This window comes from Scomber japonicus, chromosome 9, assembly GCF_027409825.1.
Source record: "Scomber japonicus isolate fScoJap1 chromosome 9, fScoJap1.pri, whole genome shotgun sequence".
NCBI classification, from domain to species: domain Eukaryota; kingdom Metazoa; phylum Chordata; class Actinopteri; order Scombriformes; family Scombridae; genus Scomber; species Scomber japonicus.
The window spans coordinates 19,728,235-19,754,200 of record NC_070586.1 but is presented as its reverse complement, the minus strand read 5'-3'; the positions used below and the strand labels follow the sequence as shown (position 1 = coordinate 19,754,200).

The window sequence follows — 25,966 nt, the reverse complement described above, 5'->3', positions numbered from 1 at the left end:
AAGCTCCTCTCAGTAAAAGCAATCTCTCCTCCCTGTCGTAAAGCGTTCTTGTCCCAGTGGGACTTGTTTGACATTATATTTACTTTTTCCTTCAAGTTTAAGTTACAACACTTTTTTATTTTGATTGGATGGGCTAGCTGTCAATCTGGCCGGCACTGGCCCGCCCAGGCCTGAGCAGTGGAGGATGGCGCTGTTTATTTGATTAACCACATGGTCGCTCCTCCTTGACGACTCTTGAATCGCCGACTCGACGACTGCTTCACCGGTGGCGGTTTCCAGGACAACCGAGGAGCGACAACAAACGGGACATGGGACTAAGTTAAAAACAAGTGACAGCAACACGCTGAAAAGATGGCAACGAAACCTAAACAACCAAAACCAGCACCTTAATGTTTAATGAGGTAACATGTAGATGATTGACAAGTGTTTTTTTCGTATTCAACAAGTTTTCAACTTCACATATTTCCCATTTCACCGTCATCATGAGTGAGGTGTGTGTCCGTGTGGCGGTACGTGTACGCCCCCTGCTCCCCAAAGAAGTCCTCCACAACCACCAGGTGTGTATACGGGTGGTGCCGGGCTCCGCTCAGGTGATGCTCGGCTCCGACCGACTCTTCTCCTTCGATCATGCGTTTGGACCGACATCCAGCCAGGATGAGGTGTATGAGTCCTGCGTCCTGCCGCTGGTGGAGACCCTGCTGGACGGATACAACGCCACCGCCTTCTGCTATGGACAGACCGGGTCAGGGAAGACATACACGCTGGGAGGGGGGAGCCTAGGTGAGTGAGTCTCATCCCCAGTATTGAGTATGTAAAGATCCAGTATGGTGGATATTTTGGAGGACAGAGAGGAACAGATGAGAAGACAGGGCTGTATTTATTGAGGAGAATGAGTCAACAAATGGGAAATATAATCCATAGGATTTGGGAATTTGTTTATTGACACCCCCATGACCAAGGTGATCTGTGCAGGCTTGAACATATCACCACAGTTTACAGGATCTAATTTGGAGGAATTTGGGAGCAAAGAGCAAAGTGTGAAAATAAGATGACTTTGGTTTTGAATGTTGGGTTGCAGTGTTTTAAATAGGGTTGATATTAGGGAGTCATAAATTACAATATCAATATATTGGCCGATAATCTAATTTATACAGGATATATACATCAATACACATGTTTTGCAATAGTCCCTCTAGTTATCAAACACTTGTGACAGACATATGTCTAATAAGGAGGCAGGATATTTTACAGTTTACCAATACACTTTAATGTATAAAATGACATCAGTATACTGAAACAGTAAACTTCACTGGGAATTTGATTATAATTATAAATTGAAAAAACATGTGTAGTTACATATTTAACTTGAATCAAGGAAGATCACCTAGAATGCTGCATATAACTTTAAGCCATGAAGGTCTCTGATCAGTATTTGTTTCTTCCCTGTTGTTGTACGTTACAGCTTTTACCTACATTATAATGAGCTGTATGTATCTTCCCTCCAAAACCTCTCTCAGATAAGGAGGGTGGTATTATCGACCACGTTGCCCAGGATGTGTTCTCGTTTTTGGGGAAGAAAAGGAACAGCAGTGAGACTGAGGAGGCAACAGTGAGAGTCTCATATATGGAGCTGTACAGAGAGGAGCTGCGAGATCTGTTGGAGCCCCACACTATTCATAAAGAGCTTCATATCAGAGAGGACGACAAGGGAAACACAGGTGATTTAAAAATGTTCTTTTAACTGGCAGACAAAAGGGAAGAGTTCAGGGGAGTTCTTCAAAGAAGCCATTAAACACATACTGTCAGGCATAACAGATGACCACTTTACTCTTTTTATCCATGTTTTTTTCATCTAACCTCTGTGTTACATGTGCAATTTTGACTTCAAATTGACTTGCTACTTGTTTTCACTATTCCTATTTGAAGGCATGCCCTCATTCTTTGCATGCCAAAGATGTCCTTGCATCCTTCACATCTTTCTGGCTTAGTTATGCAGTGAAGGTTTTGAACAAGTGATTGAAACATTGCACAGGGAACTTGCAAGTGATCCAAAAAAGGTCAAATTCAATACAATAGCAGCTTCTAGTTCCTCATATTAAGCTCCAAATACAGCTAGTCTAGAGCCTACACTTCCCATCATGCATTTCATTAGTGACATTTTTTTGTTAAACCTTACTTACCAAGCAAATGTCTTTCAATCTCAGTACCCAGATTTTAATTCAGACCTCCTGTTAAGGATTTTTAGTCTCCAAGCTCAAAAGAAGACCCTAATAAACTCACTAGAGTTGTTTTCTCCAGCTTGACGAAGCCAAACAAATTTGCAGCACACATTAAATTGTAATAAACACAGCAGTATCAGTATTAGTAGTACTTTAAATAACTAGTACGCTGATCTTGACCTGATACAATCAGATTAGACCCAATTTTGTGCTAAGTACATTGGATTGCTTTCTCTTATATAAATATGTACCATTAATACAGATCATTGTGTGGTTGTGTGTGTCTTTTCAGTTGTGGTGGGAGCCAAAGAGATGGTTGTCACCTCAGCAGAGGAGCTACTCAGTGTTCTAGAGATGGGCAATGCCCTGCGCCACACTGGCACCACAGGAATGAACGAGCACTCCAGTCGTTCTCACGCCATCCTCATCCTTCAGCTCACTCAGCATAGCCACAACGACTTCTCCTTAAACTCATTCCACTCCTCTAAACTCTGTCTGGTTGATCTCGCAGGCATGGAGCGTGCTGGAAAAAGTGGAAACACAGGGACACGGCTCAAAGAGTCTGTTCATATCAACACAGGCCTGCTCACATTGGGCAATGTCATCCGTGCCCTCTCTGATCCTGGTCGCAGTCGCCGTGGGAACACCTGCAGCAGTGCACACATACCATACCGTGATGCCAAAATCACTCGTCTGCTCCGTGATTCATTGGGAGGCACCGCTCATACACTGATGGTGGCATGTGTAAGCCCCTCCCACCACAGCATAGCTGAGACACTGAGTGTCCTGCAGTTTGCATCCAAGGCTCGTCACATTCGCAACCGTCCTAGAGCAGAATCTTGTAATCCAGAGGTTAAATCATGTCCTACAATGTGGGACCCCAGTGAAGCTCGACTAGGGGAGCTGGAGTATGAAATACAGACACTGAGAGAGATACTGGAAGAGAAGGAGAGAGGGATGGAGATCGAAAGGGAGAAGATAGGTGGAAGAACTGGAGGGGAGGACAGCTTTAAACAGTCCAGTCAGACTCAGATTTCTCAGCCAGATAAGAAGGTGAGCCAAGAGGAACCATTGCAATACCGCCTCCTGGTACATGAGGCTGCAGCTCTACTTGCAGAGACCTGTGGATCCACTCCAAATCATTCTTTCAGACTGCAACTGCAGGATTGGCAGGAAAGACTCAGAGCTGTCAACAATGTACATAAAACTGACGATCAGGACTATTCAGAGGAAAAACTCCACTATGTCACCATATCACAGCTCAGACAAGAACTCAAGAAATGCCAGGTAAGTGAATAAAACATCAGATCACTGTTAAAAATCAAAGACATTTGGAAGGAAAATACAGGGAATGGATGCTGGATGTCCCTGTTTTGTTCAGAGTAAAATGATGTGTAAATGATTAATTATGATCATGTAACACTTGTATTAGCACAGTGCTGATGAAGGAAAAAATATGGGTTTACAAGTGCACAATAAAGCTATTGTGACTTTTTTTTAATGGCTGCTGAATCTATCATTAAGTTTAGTCAAAATAAATAAAAAACACAAAAATTATTTTCTTTCTCACTCAGGAAGCTCTCACCATAGAGGAACAATTATTGGAGCAGAAAAATGCAGAACTGAGACAGGTGGAAAAAGATGTAGAGAAACTTCTCCAAGAGAGAAAAACCCACCTCCAAACCTTAGAGGAAGAAAAGGAACATACTCGTATACAGGTGAGAAAAAGAAGTGCTCTGAATTATAAATGGCAATTATAAATCTCCATAAACAATGGAAAAGGTGCCACCTAGCATTGATGGAATCTGCAAATATGGAGACCATAAAGTGAAATTTCAGTTTTGTGTGCACATTTGTCTGTGAATGTCTTCAGGCTGAGCAGCTGGTAGATCAGCAGATCTTCATTGATCGTTTGCGCTGCGACCTCATGACCTTTAGACGTGCAACTTCAGGGGCTTCTGGGGACTCAGGCCAGAGACCTCAGAGTGTCCCTGTGATCAGACATAGCTGTGGACACAGGCCTCCTAGGAAGGTAGGTCGCTGCACTGTTTGTCTGTCTCTTGTCCCAGTTGCTTGACTTGACTTTTTCTTGCAACTTTGATTGACACAAGTACAGTGTTGCTATGTTGCATTAAGGCCTTAGAGATGTCTCCATTAAAGCACTTGCACAAGTAGACAAGACATCCAAGACGGGATATAGGAAAAGCTTGTCCTAAACCTAGACTTTAAATAAGCTTAATTCTAATTCTAAGTAAGAACATTTCTTGCAGTATTCCAGCTATTATATATCTGGATTTATTTGGATACTTATAACTCAAATGTGCGTCCGCATATTCTTGTTCATGGTTGCACATATATCTGTCTGAATTGTGTGTGTGTGTGTGTGTGTGTGTGTAGATCCACTCCAGTCCCCCAGCCTATTCACTGGAGAGGGTGATGGCAGCATTTAAGATGCGTGGTCACCTCCTGCTGGCTGAGATTGAGGAAAAGGATGAGGTGTACTCTCCATTCATAAAACCACAGACTAAGACCAAAGACAGGGATCAAGAGAAGGAAGATGATGACTTTGTGAGCAGAATGGGATTTAGGTGATTATTATACACATTTTTGTACCGTATCATCAAAAAAGTGGTTCTGTGTCAGTGAAGTGGCATTTTCATAAGGTGCTCACTTGCTCCTGGTTTATTTAACAATGATTCACCATGCACCAAAACAGGAAGAAGTTAAACATAAACATATGTGCTTTTGTGAAGTTCAAAGTGTACTGCAGGTTTGATTTTTTACCAATTAAATATAAAAACAATGCTGGAATTTAAGAGTTTAACATGTCACATCGATAATCTTTCATTCAACAAATCTATTGTCAGATATGTGAGTTAAAGGACCAATGATTTAGTAGCATCTAGCTGAATGGAAGTAATATTCAGCCCAGGACAGACAAACCAAACACTGGCTAAAGAGGGCTTTTTGTGTGTTTTGGAAGTTTCATGGTCACTTTAGGTTCTCCTACATGCTTGGAAAAGAAAAGTGAGGGGAAGTGTATTCAGTTGGTTGCAATCTGCAACCTCACCACTAGAAGCTCTTACACACTGGTCCTTTAAGTCTGACCTAATCAAAGTCTAATTGTGACATTACATCAGGCGCTCTTTGAATCGTACGTGGACCACTCGGCAGAAAAAATCAGCTCTGGAAGAAGAAAACACTAAACTGGACCAGATATCTAATGGAATCCCATCAGTACAACAAGCCCAGCAAACCACAGGTAAACTTGAAGTATATTTGACTGTTTTACAGTATGTATTGATAGATACATTTTATCCTGTCTCCAATCTCTTGTGTGACATTTAAATGAGTTAGTTTGTATCCAAGAAGTTGTTTTTTTTTTTTATATATCGTTAGTTTTATTTCTTTCAGGGATCAAAGAACATCATGCCATGCAGTGCCATATGAAGAAGACAAGACAGAGTGTCAGCGTCACTGAGAGAAGGATCCAAGCACTTTCAGTCAACATACACATGAAAGAGGAGCTCATCAAAGAGCTTGATAAAACTGGTGTGTTTGTTGCATTTACATACTGTATGTAGCTGTGTCTTTGTCAGTTAATAGTTTTACTCAAACTTTTATATTGAGTCAAGAACAATGATAGTCGTGGCTTAATTTGTATGTGTATCAAAACAAGTGTGGGAGAGTTTGTGTTAGCTGAGGTTGGTGAAAACATTCTTGCAGTGCTGATAAGAAAATCCTGCAGAGGCTTCTGCTGAGTGAATACAAAGACAGTGACAACAGCAGATAAGTAGAAACAAAAGTATGCTTGTGATGATAAAGCAGTAACATACATACAATAAGATTGTCAAATTATCATCCTTCTTGGGATTAACTATATGTGTGTTAAATCAGACTTTAGTCATGTAATTGTTTTGTGATTAAAGGCTCTATGTGTAGAATTTGAAAACGTCTGACTTTAGTCCACACAGTGGTAGGATCAGAAAGTATACGTAAATAAATACACACAGATACAAATGCTTCTACTCTGACAAATACTGGAAAAACATGAAAAGATGGAATATTTGTATGAGCAATAACATGTCACAAAGCATATGCACATGCATGAATCTTCAAAAGCAACCAAACTCATGGTCTAATAGTAAAAAGGGAAAACAGTTTTGGATATAACCATTGTAGTGGGAGGCCTTATTACTCTGAGTCAAAGTCTCGGTGATGATAAAGAGCAGAAGGAAAAAATACAGATTTGCAGTCTTATACTGTGCCTTTAACCACGGGCAGGCTTATTTACCTTAAAGCAGCAAGGCTTTTGCACTGGAACTACAGTCAACAATTCCTCTTTTACTAGACATGAATATTGTGACTTGTGTGCATGTGTTCGCCCGTATGTCATTGCGATTGTGCTTTGGCACAACACTACTGAATTAAAACAATGAATGAAACACCTTTTCAAGCCTGTAACAATAATTGTATTAGTTTCTAATTTGTTTTCTTTTTCTGACAGACAAGGAGACACAAGCAGTGGGGGGACCTGGCAGGCACAGTAGTGACAGCAGACAGGTTGGCGTATTGGCAAGACTGTCCATGCAGAGCCACCAGTTCAGAACGGAGCTGTACCGCAGCCTGCAGCACATGAGAGCGCAGAGAGCACAGCTGCAGACTAGCCTCAGACAGGAGAGAAAGACCAGTGACAAGAATAAAGAATTTGACCATGACAAGGTTAGTTTTGCTTTATTTCAAACTATCTTTGGACTGCAGTAGGAGTGGAGATGAACATATATCTGAAATACAAAATTGTAAATATTGGAAGTATTCACTTCTTTGAGAGTGTTACACAAGTTCAGATAAACTCTATATATGGTTTAAATCATGATCAGTTTGTAACACTAACACTTTATTTTACAGATCCTTTCATTTTTATGTATATTATTCAGAGAAGGTGGTGTAATTTGGTACCAGTTATCAGAAAAAAATGAAAAAAGTCTTGTGTGCCAATTAATTATATTGGGATTATATGTAGTTGTTAGTTTGCAAAAAATCTTAACAATCTAAATCACAAAGAATACCTCATTTTAAGTGTGTAGTTTTGTTTATCAAATTGCATTAATACATGTTGGGGTGTTTATTAAAAACTCTAATAAGTGGGTACTTACCATCTTAACTCTGCTTTCTCTAATACTACCCTCTGTAAAATGTCCTAAAAATTAACTGTGAAATACCAGTAAATTGCTCACAAAATTGTCAGGAAATTTGTATGAAACCTGTATGAAAGGGATCTGTAAACTAAAGGGTTACCCACTATTCCATCAACTACTGTTAAGTCCTCTGTAAACCATAATCTTATCAACATGAACAAACTTCCCAAGAAAGAAAAAACGGCCTCATTTATGATTTGAATTATCTTGTTTCAAATTAATCATTTATGGTGGAATTCACCTTTAGCAACCAACCATCCAGGACGACAGCTGACATTAAGTATGGTTAAATCAGTAATGACTCATGACTCATTGACTAAAGATGGTTTGTGCTTTTGTTTACAGGACCAAAAGGCAGAAGATTTGACTGTGTGCAAAAGCAAACTCCAGGAAGATTCAAAGGAAAAGGTAAAGCATTGTATTAAAAGTTAGAAGTATGACGGATTCCTCTGTATCTCTATATACCTCTTTGTTATTGTCATCTGTTGTCGTCTTGTCTTCTTAATTATCCTGTTATCTCCTTCCTTTACCCCATCCCCTTGTTTTGCTCTTTTGCTCCCTCCTGTCACTCCTTGCTTCTCCTCCTCATTGTAGGCACATGACAGTTGTTGGCTGGAGAATGAGGAGGAGCAGGTGCTTATGAGGAAAGCAGAACTGCAAGAGCTGGAGGAGGAGCTGAGGAGGAGAGAGGAAGTGCTCCTGCACAGGGAGGCCTGTTTGCAACAGAAAAACAAACTGGAGATCAAGAGGCTGCGCTCCAGTCAGGTTAGCCTGTTTGAAGTTTTATTAAAATTTAGCAAATGTTGTACAAGACTGTTGATTAGTGACTCTCACAGATTAAGATAATGTGTGTCACTGAAGCTGTCACCTGGAAACTTTTATCAATAACTTTCCAGGTTCTGAGTCAGGACCTGTTGCGGGTGTCTGTGCAGTTGGAGTCTCTGGAGGAGCAGCTGCAGAGCAGGCAGAAAGGAGGAGTCACAACAGAGGAACTGCAGAAGGAGAGAGACATGCTTAAAAAGAGGAGAGACACGCTGGATGCACAGCTGAAGGACAACAGAGTGCTCACTGTGGAGGTCAGAAAAAAGGGAACTGTCAGTGTGTGTGATTTTAAGAAATACAGCCATGGATTGCACATTTAAGAAACTATTCTGTTTTTGTGGAATTATATAATTATGTATATTTTTTAAGTATTATCTGTGTGTTATACATAGGAGGAACATTCCCTGCTCCAGTTAGAAGAGGTCATTGAAGCTCTGGATGCAGCTCTGGAGTTTAAAAGCTCCTCAATCCAGGACAAACAGATAAAGCTGTCAATCACAGACTCCCCTTCATGTCAGTCACAAAACGCTGCGCCCGCTCACCTCTGTGACGTCATAAGCAAACTGAAGCAGCTCTCATTACCTGAGGCTTCGGAGCTGCTTGTCAAATATTTCAACAAGGTGAGATCGTATGTAACATTCAGATGCAAATCCTATATGCTCTCCTTTTCTAGTTTCTTTACCAATGCTTTAATATTGTCTATCTGTTATCACTTCCTTTCTGTTATTTCTACTGTATGTGTTCACATTCACAACAGAAACTTTCCCTCTCTCTATCACCACCCTTGCTTCTCTGTCCAGGTGACGTGCATCTGTGAGTCAGAAATGCAGCATCTCTATTTTTGTTATGCTAATTAAATTATACCTCTCCCTCTTTCTGCTCCCCCACTGCACACTTCTGTGCCCTTCACCTTTCTAAGCTTATTCATCTTAATATGCTTATAAAGTAAATCAAATTCTCTTCAGGAGGTCTGTCTGTGCCATTAAAATACTATATTATACTGTGATAAGCTTCCTCCCACCTGTTAAACTCTGTCCTTGTTTTCTTTCTCTGCAGGTGGCAGAGGTTAAATAAAAGTACAAGATTCAGCCAGTACATGTGTAATTATGATTTATATCAATATATATTTTTCAGGTGGTTTGTCTTCGGGAGGCGGAGCGTCATTTGCGTTTGCGTTGTGAAGAGCTGGAACTTCACGCTGGAGAGCAAGAGGTGGTGCTGAGGGAGATGGAGTCCGCCATTCAGCATCTGGCCTTGGATGCAGACCGCAGGCTCACCCAGCAACACCGAGATCACCAGAACAACATTCAGCTGCTACTGCAGAAACTTCAAGGTGAAGACACTGTGTGGACAAAATATATTATTAAAAGGTTTTAACATTATAACATTATAATTTTTTGGCCTGTATGTCTCACGATGTCCCCATAATGTTTATCATTAGCCTGTTTGAGGATATGTGTGTCTTTTTGGACACACCGCTGTTTTATATTTTCATTTTCATGTATGTGTGTGTGTGTGTGTGTGTGTGTCTAGAGGGCGTCTCGGGAGAGGCAAAGCAGGCCGTCCAAGACAGACAGCAGAATCTGGAGAAAGAATTGTTTTTCTACAAGAGTTCCAGCCGCCTGCTCAAAAAGAAACTCAAAGAGCTTCTTGGTGACGCCCTACACCCTGCTGAGCAACCGTCACACACACAAGAACACAAACAGACACACAGTACACAGATACACACTAGTACAAACAAAACCCTGACACAAAATGAAGAAATAGAGACAAGGACACACATTGCGACAACAAACACAAAGATAAACGCTGAGCAAAGAGACAAAAAGACACACAATGATGCTCATATGGAGAGGCATGCGCACCAAATCCCATGTCCGTCCTCATCTTCTGACCTCCAAGCACACAATAAGACTAAAATGACTACATATACCCAGATACACACACTCGCACAGTCCCAGGGGAAGAATGAAAGAGGGGCCGATCTGCCTGGGGAAAGTTTAGAGATGACACCTGTCCGTCTTTGTCGCAAAAAGCTGAGACAGGTCTCACCGGCTAATCTGCAGGTATGTGGTTCTGTCACAAGGAGGAGCCAGTCTGTTGTGGACACCAGCACAGAGTCAATGTTAGAGGACTCTATAGAAGTGCCCAGAAACACTGACAGATGATATTATTATATGCCAGTTAGATGCTGGCAAACAGGAAAATGTGTGTCATAAATAACTGATGACAAAAACAAAATGGTAATTAACTAAGCACATGTTCATCTCAACTTTAATAACTTATGGAACTGTATCATTTGTAGGGAAAATATTTTGTTTTTGTCACTTAATTTAAAGAGTTTATGGGGCTTTGAGGACCATGAAAAATACCCGTGCACATGTTAAAGTACTGAGAGAAACAAAATACTGGCATATATTCACAATATGATAAAAGAATAAGATAGATGTGTTTTAGATTAACAGGTTTGTTTTCAGTTTTTCTGTAGAAACACACACTGGTCCTTTGTTAAACATGTCCATACCACTCTCAATGTAATACCACACTAGTAAAACCTGAGGATAAGAAGGTGAGATGTCCATTAATGTTGAAATGTTTGAAGTGTTTTCAGTGTGACACAACTGTCCTTCTGTTCATCCTTCTTGCTCAGTGGTCAAAAGGAGTTATGCCATTTAGTAAGAAGAGAAACTCAGAGAAAGAACAATATTGTCATGGCAACAGTAAGACCCTGATAAATATCCAATTACTTTGTACTCATTCCATTCCATGTTTTTCCCCTAAATGAATTTGGGGCTCTTTTTGTTTCAAGCTCTTGTTGTTGCATAAAGACATTGTTGATAGCTCATGGTATGGTTATCAGCAACTATCACAAACTAGAGACTTTTATTTAACTACAACTTAATGCACCTGTACACAACCATAGAAAAGCATACCCTTTTACAAACTACTAGTTTAAATGATAAGGGAACACGTGTTTATCAACCTGTTATTTAATAGAATCAAATAGTGCCTTGTGAGGAGAAGTGGTTTGTCTTTCACCTTCAATTTACAGCACTATCTAGCACTTAACGTGATCAGTAGGTATAGTATGCTCTCTGCACTAAAACAGTAATGTCAATATTAGTTTGTCTTTTTGATACAGACTTTTTTTTATCAGTGTGCACTACATACTATAAGTACTAAGTTATATGTTGATTGCTGTGTTGTTGTTTTTATCTGTGCGGCTCATATTACAGTTAAATAAATTAAACATACAAATATGCACATTTCACAGTTTTGTTTTTATTATGATGGCTCCTCTCCTCTCTCATTCCCCCACCCCCAACTCATGGGGGTCCCTCGTGCATAAATGTACTATGGATCCCTATGACACCCTTGTCTTCCAAAATCTGCATCCTATCAATTGCTGTAAATAGATGTATAATGCTAAGTGCTTCAAGTATGTACTTAAAGTTTTCTGCTGACCACCTTCACCTTCCTCCCTTTTTTCCAGTATGTAAGCAGCATGTTACTGTACTGTAGGTGCTGGAGGTGGAGTAAGTCTGAACCACTATATATAGCCTATAGTTAACTAGTTTAGTTTAGTGCTTCTATGCTTAGGGATTGGACCCTCCTTAGGGGTCATCATCAGATAAATCTTAGGTGTCCTGAGATGATGGGGTGGGGAAGAAAAAACTAAGTTCTGTTTCTGGAGGATTTTCTATAATCTTTGATGAAATATTGGATCATTTAAAAATGTGTTCAAATGAAACCATATGAGAAGTTTAGAGGGAAAAACACTGTTTGGTGAGACTGTGACCTCACAGACATCTTCAATTGGACCCTGACTACACAGTGCTTTTTGTAAGATATCAAAAGTCAAAAAAGTTGGAAACCACTGGTTTCATCTTTGACAATGTGTTATATTTAAAAAAGCTTCGTCATATAATATTGTGTGTAAAATATTGATCTTGAAAGTAAATTGTACCTAAAGTTGTCCAAGAGTTGAACGTAAGCTACAATATTTACCTCTGAAATGTCGCCTAGTGACGCGCAGCGTAGAATCATATGAGAGTAGGAACAAGTACCGCCCTAAAACTTGTACTTAGTTACTTTCCACCACTGCAAACATTTCAGATAACCAATATCTAAATAGCACTAGCTCTTATTCCAAGCTGCAACAGAGAGGGCGACGACAAGGCGAAACGTGACTGAGTCCTTTTTGTCTCCGCCGGGCTCCTGTACCTCAGCTGTAGAACCGACGGTAACCAGCAGTACCGCAACGGACAGGTGAAAGTCTTCTTTGGCAACTTTTCAAGCGACTACTGCCTCTCCAACACAAGCCAGTGAGTGTATTAAAACGAAAAGATCAACGTGAGTCCATTCATCTGTTTTAGACTGTCATTCATAACTACTTTTGCACTTGTTTAGGAGCTAACAAAACCGGCTAAGCTTTGTTTAGTTAGCTGTATAATGCTAGCTTGGTCAGTCAGCGATACAGTTCAAATTACTTTAAATGTATGAGCTTTGCTGCCTGTTTTGTTGTTTACGCCGACCTTGCAATCTGTTGCTTTACATAGAGCTGTTTGCCGACACACTGTGGTGATTGTATTTGAAAATAGGTTGCAACTAGAAGCTAACTCGTTATGTGACCGGCTTCAAGTTATCCTAACTCAGTTGTTCTTTCTCTCTCGATTGTCGCCAGATAACATCAGGTTTCTGTCTCATCATGGCATCGCCAGCAATGATCACCGTCCCTACCACCGCCTCCCGCTTCGCCCTGCTGCAGATAGACTCGGACTCGGACTCCGACACCTCTGAGCCGGGGAAGACCTCAACTAAAAACGGACGGGACTCGTCCGGGAAGATCCGGCAAGGAAAGGCAGGAGCAGCTGGGGGTAAAGCAGGTCAGGGCAACGACAAAAAGAAAGACAAGAAAAAGAAGAAGAAGGAACAACAGCAGAGTGAGGCAAATGAGGTGAGGAGGTGCAACTCACAACCCTCTGCACAGGTCTCTGTAATATATATCGTGTACATGGCTTTGATTTCATGCACAGACATAAACAGACTATGCTCTCCTGTTGTTTCACTTCAGCTGAACTGAAAGTGCAGACGAGGTGGTGTCAGGTATAGATAATGATCTATCACTGTTTACAGTGGTGACATCCAACCAGTTTAATGGTGTCTTCAGTTTTCTTATCTACCTAAATCAACAGCCAAAAAGGCCCATAGTACTCAATCTATCACATGAAATAGGGAAAAGGAGGCAATTATATATATATATATATGTGTGTGTGTGTGTGTGTGTATATATATATATATATATATATATATATGTATATATATGTGTGTGTGTGTATATACACACATTTTGTCAGTCAAAATCACATAGGCCTTAAACAAGACAATTCATTTATATGGAGTTTTAACTCAAAATGTTTTACCTTTTAAAAATGCATAAGTAAAGACCTGTTAACCCATTCAACGGCAGTAAGGAACCCACATGCATTAACCGCAGACACACACATACTGTTATAATCTTAAGTCTAAGTTTTCAGTGTACTAAGTGTATGGATCTCATACCATCAGGAGGCTTGTATCAAAGAATAAAAACCAGAGCTGCATCTCACTCCAGGTATGGTTAGTAAAACAGTGCCTAATGCCCTGGAGGGGTCTGACTGGATTGACATCAGTGAGCAGAAAGCCCTAAGCAGGCCCTTATCATTTTATCACTCAAAACTTAAAGGGACAGTTCACACCAAAATCAAAAATGCACCCATTTTTCAAACCAGGTTGTTTTGGTGTGAGTTTTTTTTTTTTTTTTTTTTTTTTATCAAACTACACCAGAGGGAAGTGTGCATCTACTCATGGTTGGCAGGTTGGCATTTTTGATTTTGGGGTGAACTGTCCCTTTTAAACATAGTTTCTACAGCAGATGCACACAGGTTGATGCTCTTCATAGCTGTCAGCAAAGCAAGCTCAGTGTTAAGATTTAGTTTTATCTCTTTTTCTATCAGCTACGCAACCTGGCCTTCAAGAAGATCCCTCAGAAGTCTTGTGTCCCGCCTCCACACATGACACTGTCAGGAATAGCCAATGATCTTCTAAATCCTGCAGCAGGCGACCATAGTATACCTTCAGAGGGTTGGCAGCAATGGAAGCAGAGGGATGAGCAGGTAAGAGTAAACACCCACATAACTAATGTGTGAGCTGATGAGCTGTGTGAGTTTTTCAGAGGTCAGCAGTGCAACAGTATGATTCAAATGCAGGTTATTCTTAGAACTGGTTAATTTATTTTGGGATATGTTTTACTAGTGTTCAAGTGTTCAAAAGCTCTTTCATTCACCTAATTGTACTGGAAACCTTTAAGAGGAAGATGAGCTTCACTGAACCTTGTTCAGTAACAGGAATGAAAAAGCAGATGCATGAAATGCAGTATATTATCTTCCCTTGATGCAAATGTATTTCAAAACTTTTCACATCTGACCTTAAAGACAGTACTGTCTATTTATCTCAAATAGATTTTCTTCCTCGTCTATTTTCCTTCTCTCATAGATGACCAGTGAACTATATGAGGCTGATTTGGAAAAGGCCTTGATTCTCAGTAAACTGGAGTACGAACAAAATAAACAGGTACATTTCCTTCCCCCAACCCCCCTTTATAGGTATTGCTGTCATGGTTCACAGGTTTATAGAGGTATAACTGTCTTACAAAGCTATTAACTTTGTGCTTTATGGATCTGAACACACAGCTGAAGGTCAACACTTTAAACTCAGCCAGCAGATATTAGAAGTTGTGTACAAGAGTCTTGTAGAGAGTGTTTCTAACCTTTCATCACCCAGCCTGGTACAGTCATCTGAGCTGCCAATCTAAGAACATGCTCTCTAAGATAGTAGTCTTAGCCAGCAATATAGTTGGTTCAAGTCAAACCTCTTTGAACCAGCTGTTCATTGATAGGACGAGGAAGAAAGCGAGGAGCATTGTCGCTGACATCTCTCATCCTCTCTTTGACCAGTTTGAGTTTTTGAGCTCTAGAAGGCGCTACAGAGTTCCTCAGGCAACCAGGAATATGTATAAGACGTATTTCATCCCAAATGCAATTAATATTTTAAACACCTCCAAATGATCAATACTCATACAGGAACTGTTATGCACTTGTATTTCTATACCTCACATATTTTATGTATTTATTTATTTTATATATTTCTAGAAACAATTTTATGTAATTTTATGGATTCTATGATATTTATGTAATTTCTGTATACTGTATGTCTGTAGTTTGTCATTATAAGTTGAACTCAAATGATTTGCTTTCCTGGAGCAGACCAGCACAAACACATCCTCGCCAAAGTCTCGTGGAGGGAAAGAGGGCGGAGGGAAGAAGGACAAAAAGAAGAATCAGCAGGCTAAAGACAAAAAGACTGTTTCTTTGCAGGACTTCCAGGCTGAAGGCAGTGTAGGTAAGAGAAATGTACCGATCAGTTTCAGAAAGCAGTTCAGCTAGAATCCATCCTTGCTAGTTGAATAGGAAGCTCCTTACTCTTTCTTTACTCTCTTTTTTAGGTGAAAAAAATAAGAATGCATGTATTGTCTTCACAAAATCTGTTTAACATAATATTATGTTTATGTTAATGTACTTAATCTCTTTGTAGAACACTCGAGTAAGAAACAAGAGAAAGAGGTAAGCAAAATCCCTGAGCTCTTATTTTCTAATTTCATTTTGAATCCATCATAACTATGTTTATATTATTGTATATACATGCAGAACAATACTCATTAGAAAATAGCACAAGGTTGTGTGGCATGTCACTTTTGAAACATCTTTCCATTCAGGATGGCAGACCGGCAAACACAGAATTGGGAGTTGGGCAGGAAGAGCGTTTTTTTAATAAACTGGAGGATGACGTCAGTCGGATTATTCAACGAGAGAAGAGACGTGAGCAGTACTCTAATAACCAGGGACAAGAAGTCAACACCTCCACAGAACACGAACCAGTGAGTTGACAGATAGAAATCCAGCTGTCTTGGTATATTATGCCTCAGGTACTGTATCTACATAAATAAAGCTTGTACATATAGTACCAGACAAAAGTTTGGATGCACCTCCCCATTCCCTTGAATGAGAAAGTGTGTCCAAACTTTTGAGTGGTACTGTTTGTATTGTTGAATTTTTATTCATCCTTGTCAATCTGTCTTGCTAGGACCCCCGTGCCGAGCAGCTGAAATACGAGCTGGAGAAGAAAGACCAGGAGATTGATAAGCTAAAGAAAACAATTTCACAATGGGAGGTCAGCAGTCATAATATTTAGCCAATTATTCTATAGTTTCTCTGAAAAAAAAAAGTTGTTTCAGTGATATATGTATTTGATGATGTAAGCTATAACCCTTTTGAGAATCTGAGGATCTGTTAAGCAGACACAAGATAAAGTAGGGTGAAAGATTGATCCAAGCCTGTGCTTGGTTCATTGTAGTTCATTGGTTTTTTGCAGCACAAACTATGAGCAACTACATGGTAAAGTCCATTAAATCCAAAATCTATATTTTGAAAATCAAACACTAACTTCTTGTGGACTTGAAATGTGTGAAGCTTATAGTGTTTTGCTTCTCAGATTATAGAGGCTGCATAAAATTATATTGGTTACAGATTCCAGTATCGACCAGTTTTGACTGTGAAAAAAACTACCACTTTTGAAACCGCACACATAGCATGATCCACTTCTTGCCTCTCTGTTTCATTAAATGCTGTTTTCAGTTCTCCTTCTTCTCAACTTTGCAGGTGAAATACAAAGAGGTGAAAGCAAGAAATGCCCAGCTGCTGAAAATGCTCCAACAGGGAGAGAGTGAGTTTAATAATGCAAAAATGACAACAGCAAGCTCAAACATTCCCTGTAAAATTGGTGGATATATGATTAATCTGATATTGCCTTTTGTTTGTCCTTCAGTGAAAGATAAAGCAGAAATCCTGCTACAAGTAGAGGAGCTACTACATATCAAAGAAGAACTATCATCACAGGTGTGTTATGAAGAAGAGAGAGATTCTATTATTAGGATACTTGTGTATTTATGTGCATTTAAATGAACTGTTTTTTTTCCCTCAGGTAACATTACTACATGGGGCTCTTGAACAAGAAAGGTCTAAAGTCAAAGGTCTGCAGTCTGAACAGCCAAAACATCAGGTGAGTGCACAAATAATCACCCACTATCACTCACTCAGCTGCCTCTGATTAGTAACCTTAATAGAAACCTAAACTGTGATTTACTGTTGCATCTGTACTCATTCACTTATATCAGAGTTGAGACATAGAAGCTAGGAGATGATGATGATGATCATGATGATGATGTGTTACTCTACAATGAATGGCATGGATGGGATTATCTGGGTATTAGCAGATCTTGGTGTGTGTGTACTTGCATGCATATTCCTTGTTTCCCTCTGTAGACCAGTGAAACGTCAGGCAGTAGGTCAGGTGAAGGGAAAAAAAATTCAGTGTAAGTAAGCCGCACAACAGATGCACAATAAGAAAAGAGTACACTTCAGTTCACAGTTGTTAGGGCAGAATTAAACTTGTCGTCAGATACAGAAACTTTAAAACAACTTTGTAATATTTTTTGTGTTTGGTTCAGAAATAATTTTTGGGTAATTATGTATAAGCCCAGAGACCCATTTATATGTTGGTGTTTTTTCATGTTATATTTTTATTGACCTTTTAACTTGCCTGAGATCAATAAAAATAAGCACACGCCTCAGTAAAATAATTTCTCACATCCATTAATAATTGTGCTCTTTCTGGTCTTTTCTGGTTGGCAGGGAAACAAGAAAGGGAAGAAAGGCTCTGAGTCGGATCTATGAAGGCTCCCACAGGAAAGCACCTTAACTGCAAAATCACATTTAATGAATGAACAAATGAAGAAAAACCCTACTGATCATTATCAGGGTTGTCTTTCCTTATTTTTTTATGTCGGACTCCATGTCAGCATATAATGCATGCCCCTCTAAACACACACATACACACACAACACTCCAGACATAGCAGGATGTATTACGAACAATAATTTCAGAGGCTTTTAAAAATGAGTGACTTTCAAGTTTGTGTTTAAAATGGTGTTCTGGCTTTCAATGCTGCCCTCTGCAGGCATAAACGTGCCACTGCATCTGCAAGGCTGTGTGCCTGGTTTCTCGGTGGGTTTTAAGGCCAAACTGACAGATGTGAAATGTATGTTCTCTTTTCATTTCGAACTTTCTCACTGTTAAGTAAATAAAATACTTTTTCTTTGAGGAAACAAAGTCACATTTTTGTGTCCTATGACATGAAAGTCTTTTTTTTTTTTTTTTTTTTTTTTTTCTTTTTTTCTTTAAACAAAACCTACGTTTCTGAAATGCAGAATGAGACTCCACTGACCTATGCTGTGTTTTTTGTATGCGTATAGTGTAGCCATCCCAGTCCATTAACACCCAATTCCAACCCCACGTGTGATTGGAAGCTCTTGCATGTTGTAATACAAAGAGCAAGAGTTGATTTCTTCCTATTTATCATTTTACAGCATCAAAACCGGCTGTAAAATGTAAATGCTCAGTCAACCCCAAGTCCTCCAGTTAATAATTACCCAGTAATAAAGCATTAAGATGAGATGAAGAAAATATGGTGGACGTTTGTCCCTCCAATTCAGTCACTGTTAAGTCTGGATAGATGCTTTTTTTCAGGTCATGAGATGCGCCCTTCAGTGACCGTGGAGGGACTTGCTTTAAATGTAGGACTGATGAGCAAAATCTGGAAAAAAAGCCCACTTAATTTTAATTTTGTGGTGAATTCTACCTTTAAATTGACTGGTTACAACGCGGTTTATGTGTGAAACAATGCATTACAGAGCTGTAATATTATAAAAAAGGTAACAAAATCTGTGAAGTAATAAAAAAAGTGGATCATTTGCATATGCGCCCTCCCTGCGCAGTGGGGTCTGGGCTGGCACACATCTACACAACTTTCTGCCAAGTCATCGCGACACGGACTCACGTACCTCCGCCCCGGGACTGTGCGCTCCTCTCGAGGTCCGCTTATCATCATCGTCATCATCATCACTGTCTCTGCCCGAACACGATAGAAATGTCACGCGCGGTGAAGGATGAACCGAGAGCACCGTGTGAGTGTCCGAAGTATGACAAGATCCACATTGCTGTCAAAAGTGTTAAAGAGAGCAAATACTTTAACGTTGGAGGAGACTGCACCGTCAGACAGGTGAGGAGACCAAACGCACCTCTTGGTTTTAACTCCTTTGTATGAGTGTAAATGAGTTAATGTGCACTAAATGTATCCTTCAGTTCATTATTTGTATGCCATTTAACATTATACCAAAAATCTAAGTAGGACCACTACTGCCGTATTTTTGTGTGGTTAGATGCTGTTGTGTGTTCATTGTGTGTATCTGTGCGTGCAGCTGAAATGGGGTCTAGCAGAGCACCGTGGAGCCCCGGCAGAAGAGCTGGTGCTGATCCACTCTGGCCGGGCCCTCAAAGATGCAGAACTGCTGAGTCACCTTAAAAGACAGGATGGGTTAGTGAGCCTGTGCATGATCCAAAGGTACACTAACATATGGGCTTTAGTTGGTGATCAGACATGCAGACACACATACAGTACAAGAGAGTTTGTTTTACATCCATATTTACAGCACTGCTCAACAATAGTGCAACACATGCAGCATGTGGATATTAAGCAGGGCTGTGAGCTTTATGGGTTAGCCTCCTTTTTAACAAGGTCACATAGGACAGTTCAGTTAGTGTTGCATTAATCAGGAAAGCACATAAAGTAAGTGTAAGATGCAAAATAAATAATTGCATCATATTGTGCAGTGATTTGTTGATTAAGTGAATTAGGTGTGATTGTTTAACCAGGTTGGTGTAGTGATTTCTATGAAGTCATGTGAAAGAAGATAGTCAAATAATTATCATGGACTGCTCATCGTCATCAATGCTATCATCAATCAGTGCTCACTATCATGGGGCACATAAAGTTTGCAAATATGTCAAATGAGTAATATATATTATTATGTACAATATTGTCCTTTATTATATACTATAAAGCTTTTTTTCTCCAAATAATTTCATTTCAGCTATAATGTTAATATTTGTGGTTGTATGTAGTTGATTATGTCAGTGCAAAAAGTTGTAGGCACTAAAAGTAAAGTGACGATGCTTTAAAAAAAATGATGCTATGTAAATGAAATCAACATGTAGTGTGAGCATGCTTTACCTTTAGAGTAGCACCAGTTCTCCTTGGTACATTTTGCAGGAACGTTGTTTGAAATTTCCACAGATCTATGGATTTAAGTGTCTAAGTTGCTTCTGCCTCTTCATTTTATTTCACACTGACTCCATGACATTGAGATCAGGGTTTTGCAGTAGCTATGCCATCTGTAGTAGCCATGCCATAACCCCAACCGGTCGAGGCAGATGGCCGCCCACTCTGAGTCTGGTTCTGCCTGAGGTTTCTTCCTGGTAAAAGGGAGTTTTTTCTTGCCACTGTTGCTTATGTGGGAATGTTGGGTCTCTTTAAAGTTAAAACCTGAAGAGTTCGGTTTAGAACCTGCTCTATGTGTGCCTTGAGATAACTTTGTTGTGATTTGGCGCTATACAAATAAAGATTGATTGATTGATTGATTGATAGTAGGACTCCTTATCCTTGTTCCTAAAAGTTGTTCTTTATGACTCGGGCTGTACATTTGTGGTCACTGTCATGCTGCAGGGTAAGTCTGGGACAATCTGATGCCTCTATGGTGTTGCAGAATGGATAAGAAACCAATGTTCGTAAAACTTTAGTACAGTACTGTATATTATATAATATGCAAATGAAGTAGTAAAATTGATACATTGGTATCAATATCCAACATTAGAATTGCCTTATGTGTCAAATTAGACTTGAGCACAAACACTTTACACATACACAGAGTTTTTAAAGCAGTAATGAAACTCCAACTCTTCTCAGACCTCAGCATTCATCTGTGGTTCCCACCAATGACCCAACTTCAGAACCACTCCAGTCAGACCTCACAGCCGTTCTTCACCCTGAACCTGACAACTTTACACCATCTCCCACCTCCCCCTTCTGCCTGGGTAAGAATTGGAGAACAAAGCAACACCCATCACTTCATGGTTTGCCTTTAGTAACCTCATAAATGATCACATTTGCACTTCATATTGAGCTCCAGTTATTTTCTGGTTATCATTTTTCCTTTCCTGTCTGTCTGGGCTTATACTGCTGTAGTGGCATGATCCTCATTCAGCTCTTTTGTGCTTTACACGCTCCCGCTGTTTTGATCTGATCGTGTCTTAACAGTGGAAGGTCTGGACAGCCTTGGCCTAACAAACAACGGGCCTGGTTTCTTCCCTGCACTTCAACGCCAGATGGAGAGGCAGCTACTGGCTGACCCGGAGATCATGCGCCATGTCCTGGGCAGCCCCTTTGTGCAGAATACCCTCTCTAACGCCAGCCCTCAGCTCACCAGACAACTCATTCTGTCTAGTCCCCAAATCCAGCAGCTCCTACAGACAAATTCAGAGGAGGTGGGGGATATGCTCAACAACACAGATGTTGTAACACAGGTGGGTGGAGGATGTGTGGTTGAGGTAAAGATGGTAGTGGAAGCTGTGATCGGCAGGGTCTATGGAGTGTATGTGCCACAGCGTTTATTTCACTACGATCACTGTGATAATCATGAAGCTCCAAAGTTGGCATATTACAGGAGTTGAATTAATTACAATAACTATGCCATTTTCCATAAAATGGTGTGTGTGTGTGTGTGTGTGTGTGTGTGTGTGTGTGTGTGTATGTGTGTATGTATGTATGTGTGTATTGATACATGGTTTATTTATGATTGAGATAGATATATGATACTAAACTCACAGGACAGTCTCTAAATGCTTTGCTCACAATTGTCTGGTATTGCAAGATTAGTGTGATACAATATAGCTAATGACAAAAAAAAAATATAATTTCTCATTTCATTGGGATCTAGTTGCTTCCTCTTTGACCAATTTCTCCCACCTATAGTACATATTATAAACCTGCTTGCTCTTTGCCTCCTTTTCCAGGTTTTAGAGCTCATCAGGAACCCTGACATGATACATGAAGTGATGCATGATGAAGACAGAGCATTAGACAATCTACAACCAAAGCAGGACAACTCTGAAACCACCACTGGTGATTCTGATGACTTTCAAGAAAATGACAGTCTCAAACTACCACAAGTACAAGTTTGAGTGTTTCTTCTGAATTATCTATCCATATAAGGTCAAACTAATCTGGCGTCTTTAGTTTTTGTGAGTCATCTCTTTTCTGCTCTCTTTCAGATCCAAAGAGGAGTGCCGCCAGTGGTGCCTGCATCGTCTGAGAATCAACAACCACCTGAAAGAGACAGAGAGAAGACTCCATCACTTTCCAGCCACTCCACAGATCCTCTCAGAGGACTGACTGCCAACCACACACCTGATCCAAACCCTCAGCACACTATTACAGCTGGCAAGAAAACACACAAAATGCACATCCACACAAATTAACTACTCACAACTACACTCATTTCATCTTAGTTTTACTCCCATTTATTATTTTAAAAGTGTTGAAGCCCACTTACTAACCAAAAAATGAAATCAAATCTACAATATTTGCCTCATCTATATGAATTATGTGGCTGTGTTTCTCTTGCCTCAGGTATGCAGTCACTGCTAGAGGAGATCACAGCTAGTCCAGGACTGATGGAGAGCCTGCTTTCTGGGCCTTACGTCAGCTGTCTTCTGAATTGCCTCAGCCAGAACCCCGACCTGGCAGCACAGGTGTTACACGCACATACAGATACATAATACAGATAGTCCATAATCTATCTACACAGTGTTCCCTCACGGTCTGATATCTCTCTAGGCTCTCACAGCTGATACTTCAGCTTTTGTTTCAGATGTTGCTGAGCCACCCTTTGTTCTCAGGAAATCCTCAACTGCAGCTGCAGATGAGACAGCAGCTCCCTCTATTCCTGGAACAGGTTAGTTTATTCTCCTCACTGAACACTCACATTCAACACTCTCACTTACTGCAACTAGATAACAACAGTATTATGATTCGATCAACACTTGTCTAGCATATAATATCATTTGCTTTGAACAACACAGTTTTTCATCTTTTTTCCCTTTTTCCTGAGCAGATGTCCCTCTTACAAAATCAGATACAGTGTAGTCACAATAAAACTCCACTGCTCAAACTCCAATGCATATGGCTAATGATCAGTGTTTTCATTATTAACAGTCTATGATAAATGTGTAGATGCAGAATCCAGAGCTGCTGGGAGCATTGTTAAACCCCAGAGCCATGGGGGCTCTGCTTCAGATCCAACAGGGCCTCCAGACTCTGAGTGCAGAGGCCCCTGCCCTCATACCTGAGTGAGTAGAAACACAATTCAACATGAAGATCACTCACTTAAAGGTTTAATTTCAGGATAGAAGAAAGGTGTTTTTTTAATGAAATGTGCTTTTGATATATTTTACACATTTAACATTTCTGTGCTGCAGGACTGAACTAGGAAATATCAGAGCCAATGTTAATGCTGCCCCCGAACACAGGTCTGACTCTGTGCTGAATGGCCAATCAGCAAGTGGTCCTCAGGTTGCCACAGTGACAGAACAGCAGCAGCAGTTTGTACAACAGATGCTACAGGCATTGGCTAATGCTAATCATGAGGTACCTACACTTTCTGTTTAGTTCAGTGATAGGTATTGCTCTTGAATTTGAAACACGTCAGCTCTAGGCTTAAAGATAACAGGGACATTCTGTGCTATACTTCTTTATATGATAAAGTATATGATACCTCATGTCCCTAAGCATGACCTGAAATGATTTACTGTTTATTGCACAAAGAATAGACATTTTTTAAAGTGCAGAGGAACTATTGCTCTAGAAGGTTGTTATATAACTGGGACAAGAGTCAGTTTTCCTTCCTGTCTATCCTACGTGCATTTTTCCAGTGCAGTCAAATAAGAAAATATAGTAAACATGCTGTGGTCACATTTCTCTTATCAAGACTCAATTTAACTAAAAAGATCATACGATTTTCAGAAACTCCCTGGATCTCTGAAAAGGAGAGTGTGCAGTAGACTTAAAGCACATTTAAATTCCCAGAGGCACAAATGTCTTTACTTACTAATTATTTTTAATCATGTTATTGTAATAACGCAACAACTTTAAATAACTTTCCTGTCATGTCCTATTAGGTCAATCACGAAGAAGCTGATTTTTAGAAGGAGCTGGATCAGCTGAGCTCTGTTGGCTTCCGAGACAGAGCTAACCTTCAGGCCCTCATCAGCACCCCAAGGAGACCTCACCACTGCTGTCATTGACACACAGATGTTTCCTTGTCCACATATGTGCACACATAAATGAATGCACCCACACTGACATTTACATGTAAGTACATACAATCTAACGCTGTCACACATGCTGCACTTATTAAGATGTAATTCATTCATTAACTTCCAGCACTAATCTCTGTGTCTGCAGTTGTAAATTATATCACATCTCACATTTTGTCATCATTGTACACTTAACACTTGCTTTTTATAAAGTAAGAACTGAGAAAACTTACACATATGGGAGGATTTACCTTCCCAGAGTGTGAGCTCTGGATTAATATTCAGGTAGAAGAATACACTCACTTTCACTAACTTGTACTACTCTGTACAGGTACTTGAATCCACCTAACATACTGTAGTGCAATTGCATACATATTCATTATCAAGTCATGTATTATTAATCTCTGTGCAACCACACGATTGAGCTCAGGCCCCTTTTCATGCCACCACCTGGTCATAGTCTAATGAACGCTTTTAACACCCAGAGACAGTCAGATGTCCTGGAAGCACACAGATGAGTCACACACTCAGGGAACAGATTGAACTACAAACACAATCTGCTGTGTACTGTTCCCACTTTCTCTTGCTGCCACCACAGGCTGTAAAGACACACAGGTAGTTATGACCTTTGTCTGTAAAGGTAGACCCAACTGCAAAAGATGTATTTAAAGTGGAGAGGATGACTTTGTGCAAAGCTAAACAGTGTTTGAATGTCAATGATTATCTCGAGGCTATATAGGTGCAGAAACTATGATACGCAGATCTTCTCATCCAGGACAAAAATTCTATCAAAAAATTAATTGAATGCTTTTGGAGCTTACAAAACAACCTACAATGATGATAATTATGATTTACTATGAACAGGTGAATCAGCTAGGAAGTATGTGTGCCTCACATCTTTTACTGCACTGACTTGTAATACCAAGAATGTGTTGTTCTTCTTTTAAGCTTTCCTTCAACTAAGCTCCAGTAAATATACAGTAAGATGCTGCAGTGTTTGTGTGCCATAAAGATATGGTACATTTTGCATTTATTTGGATTTCACTAACAAACTGAGCAATAGACTCTCACTCATCTAGCTGACTCCTGGCTGTGACACAAACAGACTATTGAATGCCTTTCTCACATTCAACATGGTGAATTGCTGTTACTTTTGGATCAGCTCAATGCTGCTTGCCAGTAGAAATTAATATATGTTAATGTGAGATTCTCCATACCAGGGTCTACTGCTTTTGTCATGTAAAGCATGTTATGTTTCTTCCATGCCTTGGTGTTCATGATTTAATTAACAGAAGGATGCATTAATGAATAAAAGTTTGATTCTGGTTGGTCAAAACACATGACATGAATGTTGAAGCCAGAT

At 39.9% G+C, this 25,966-nt stretch overlaps 3 protein-coding genes across 4 annotated transcripts; all 3 read left to right on the top strand.

The window, feature by feature from the left end:
- Positions 1-482: 482 nt before the first annotated feature.
- Positions 483-10,407, top strand: LOC128365154 (kinesin-like protein KIF27). Its single transcript, XM_053325805.1, has 15 exons — positions 483-780; positions 1,518-1,718; positions 2,512-3,506; positions 3,794-3,937; positions 4,093-4,251; positions 4,617-4,807; positions 5,360-5,492; positions 5,684-5,771; positions 6,727-6,941; positions 7,763-7,825; positions 8,012-8,182; positions 8,314-8,493; positions 8,632-8,859; positions 9,374-9,572; positions 9,773-10,407. The coding sequence occupies exons 1-15, from the start codon at positions 483-485 to the stop codon at positions 10,405-10,407; spliced, it is 3,900 nt and encodes a 1,299-aa protein (XP_053181780.1).
- Positions 10,408-12,453: 2,046 nt separating this feature from the next.
- Positions 12,454-18,502, top strand: gkap1 (G kinase anchoring protein 1). 2 transcript variants are annotated; one of them, XM_053325347.1, is made up of 12 exons: positions 12,454-12,592; positions 12,924-13,196; positions 14,236-14,394; positions 14,774-14,851; positions 15,544-15,679; positions 15,872-15,900; positions 16,053-16,214; positions 16,421-16,507; positions 16,996-17,059; positions 17,162-17,232; positions 17,318-17,395; positions 18,028-18,502. In XM_053325347.1, the coding sequence occupies exons 2-12, from the start codon at positions 12,948-12,950 to the stop codon at positions 18,067-18,069; spliced, it is 1,155 nt and encodes a 384-aa protein (XP_053181322.1). In that variant the 5' UTR covers positions 12,454-12,592; positions 12,924-12,947; the 3' UTR covers positions 18,070-18,502. The 2 variants fall into 2 exon arrangements, with proteins under 2 accessions (XP_053181322.1, XP_053181320.1); XM_053325345.1 differs by having other exon boundaries at positions 15,541-15,679.
- Positions 18,503-19,321: 819 nt separating this feature from the next.
- Positions 19,322-24,634, top strand: LOC128364913 (ubiquilin-1-like). The gene is given in 12 exon segments (XM_053325533.1): positions 19,322-19,453; positions 19,653-19,795; positions 21,197-21,324; positions 21,548-21,813; positions 22,303-22,458; positions 22,561-22,712; positions 22,833-23,040; positions 23,160-23,243; positions 23,522-23,637; positions 23,767-23,935; positions 24,466-24,561; positions 24,563-24,634. Coding segments are annotated over 12 exon segments (1,722 nt in total).
- Positions 24,635-25,966: the final 1,332 nt, after the last annotated feature.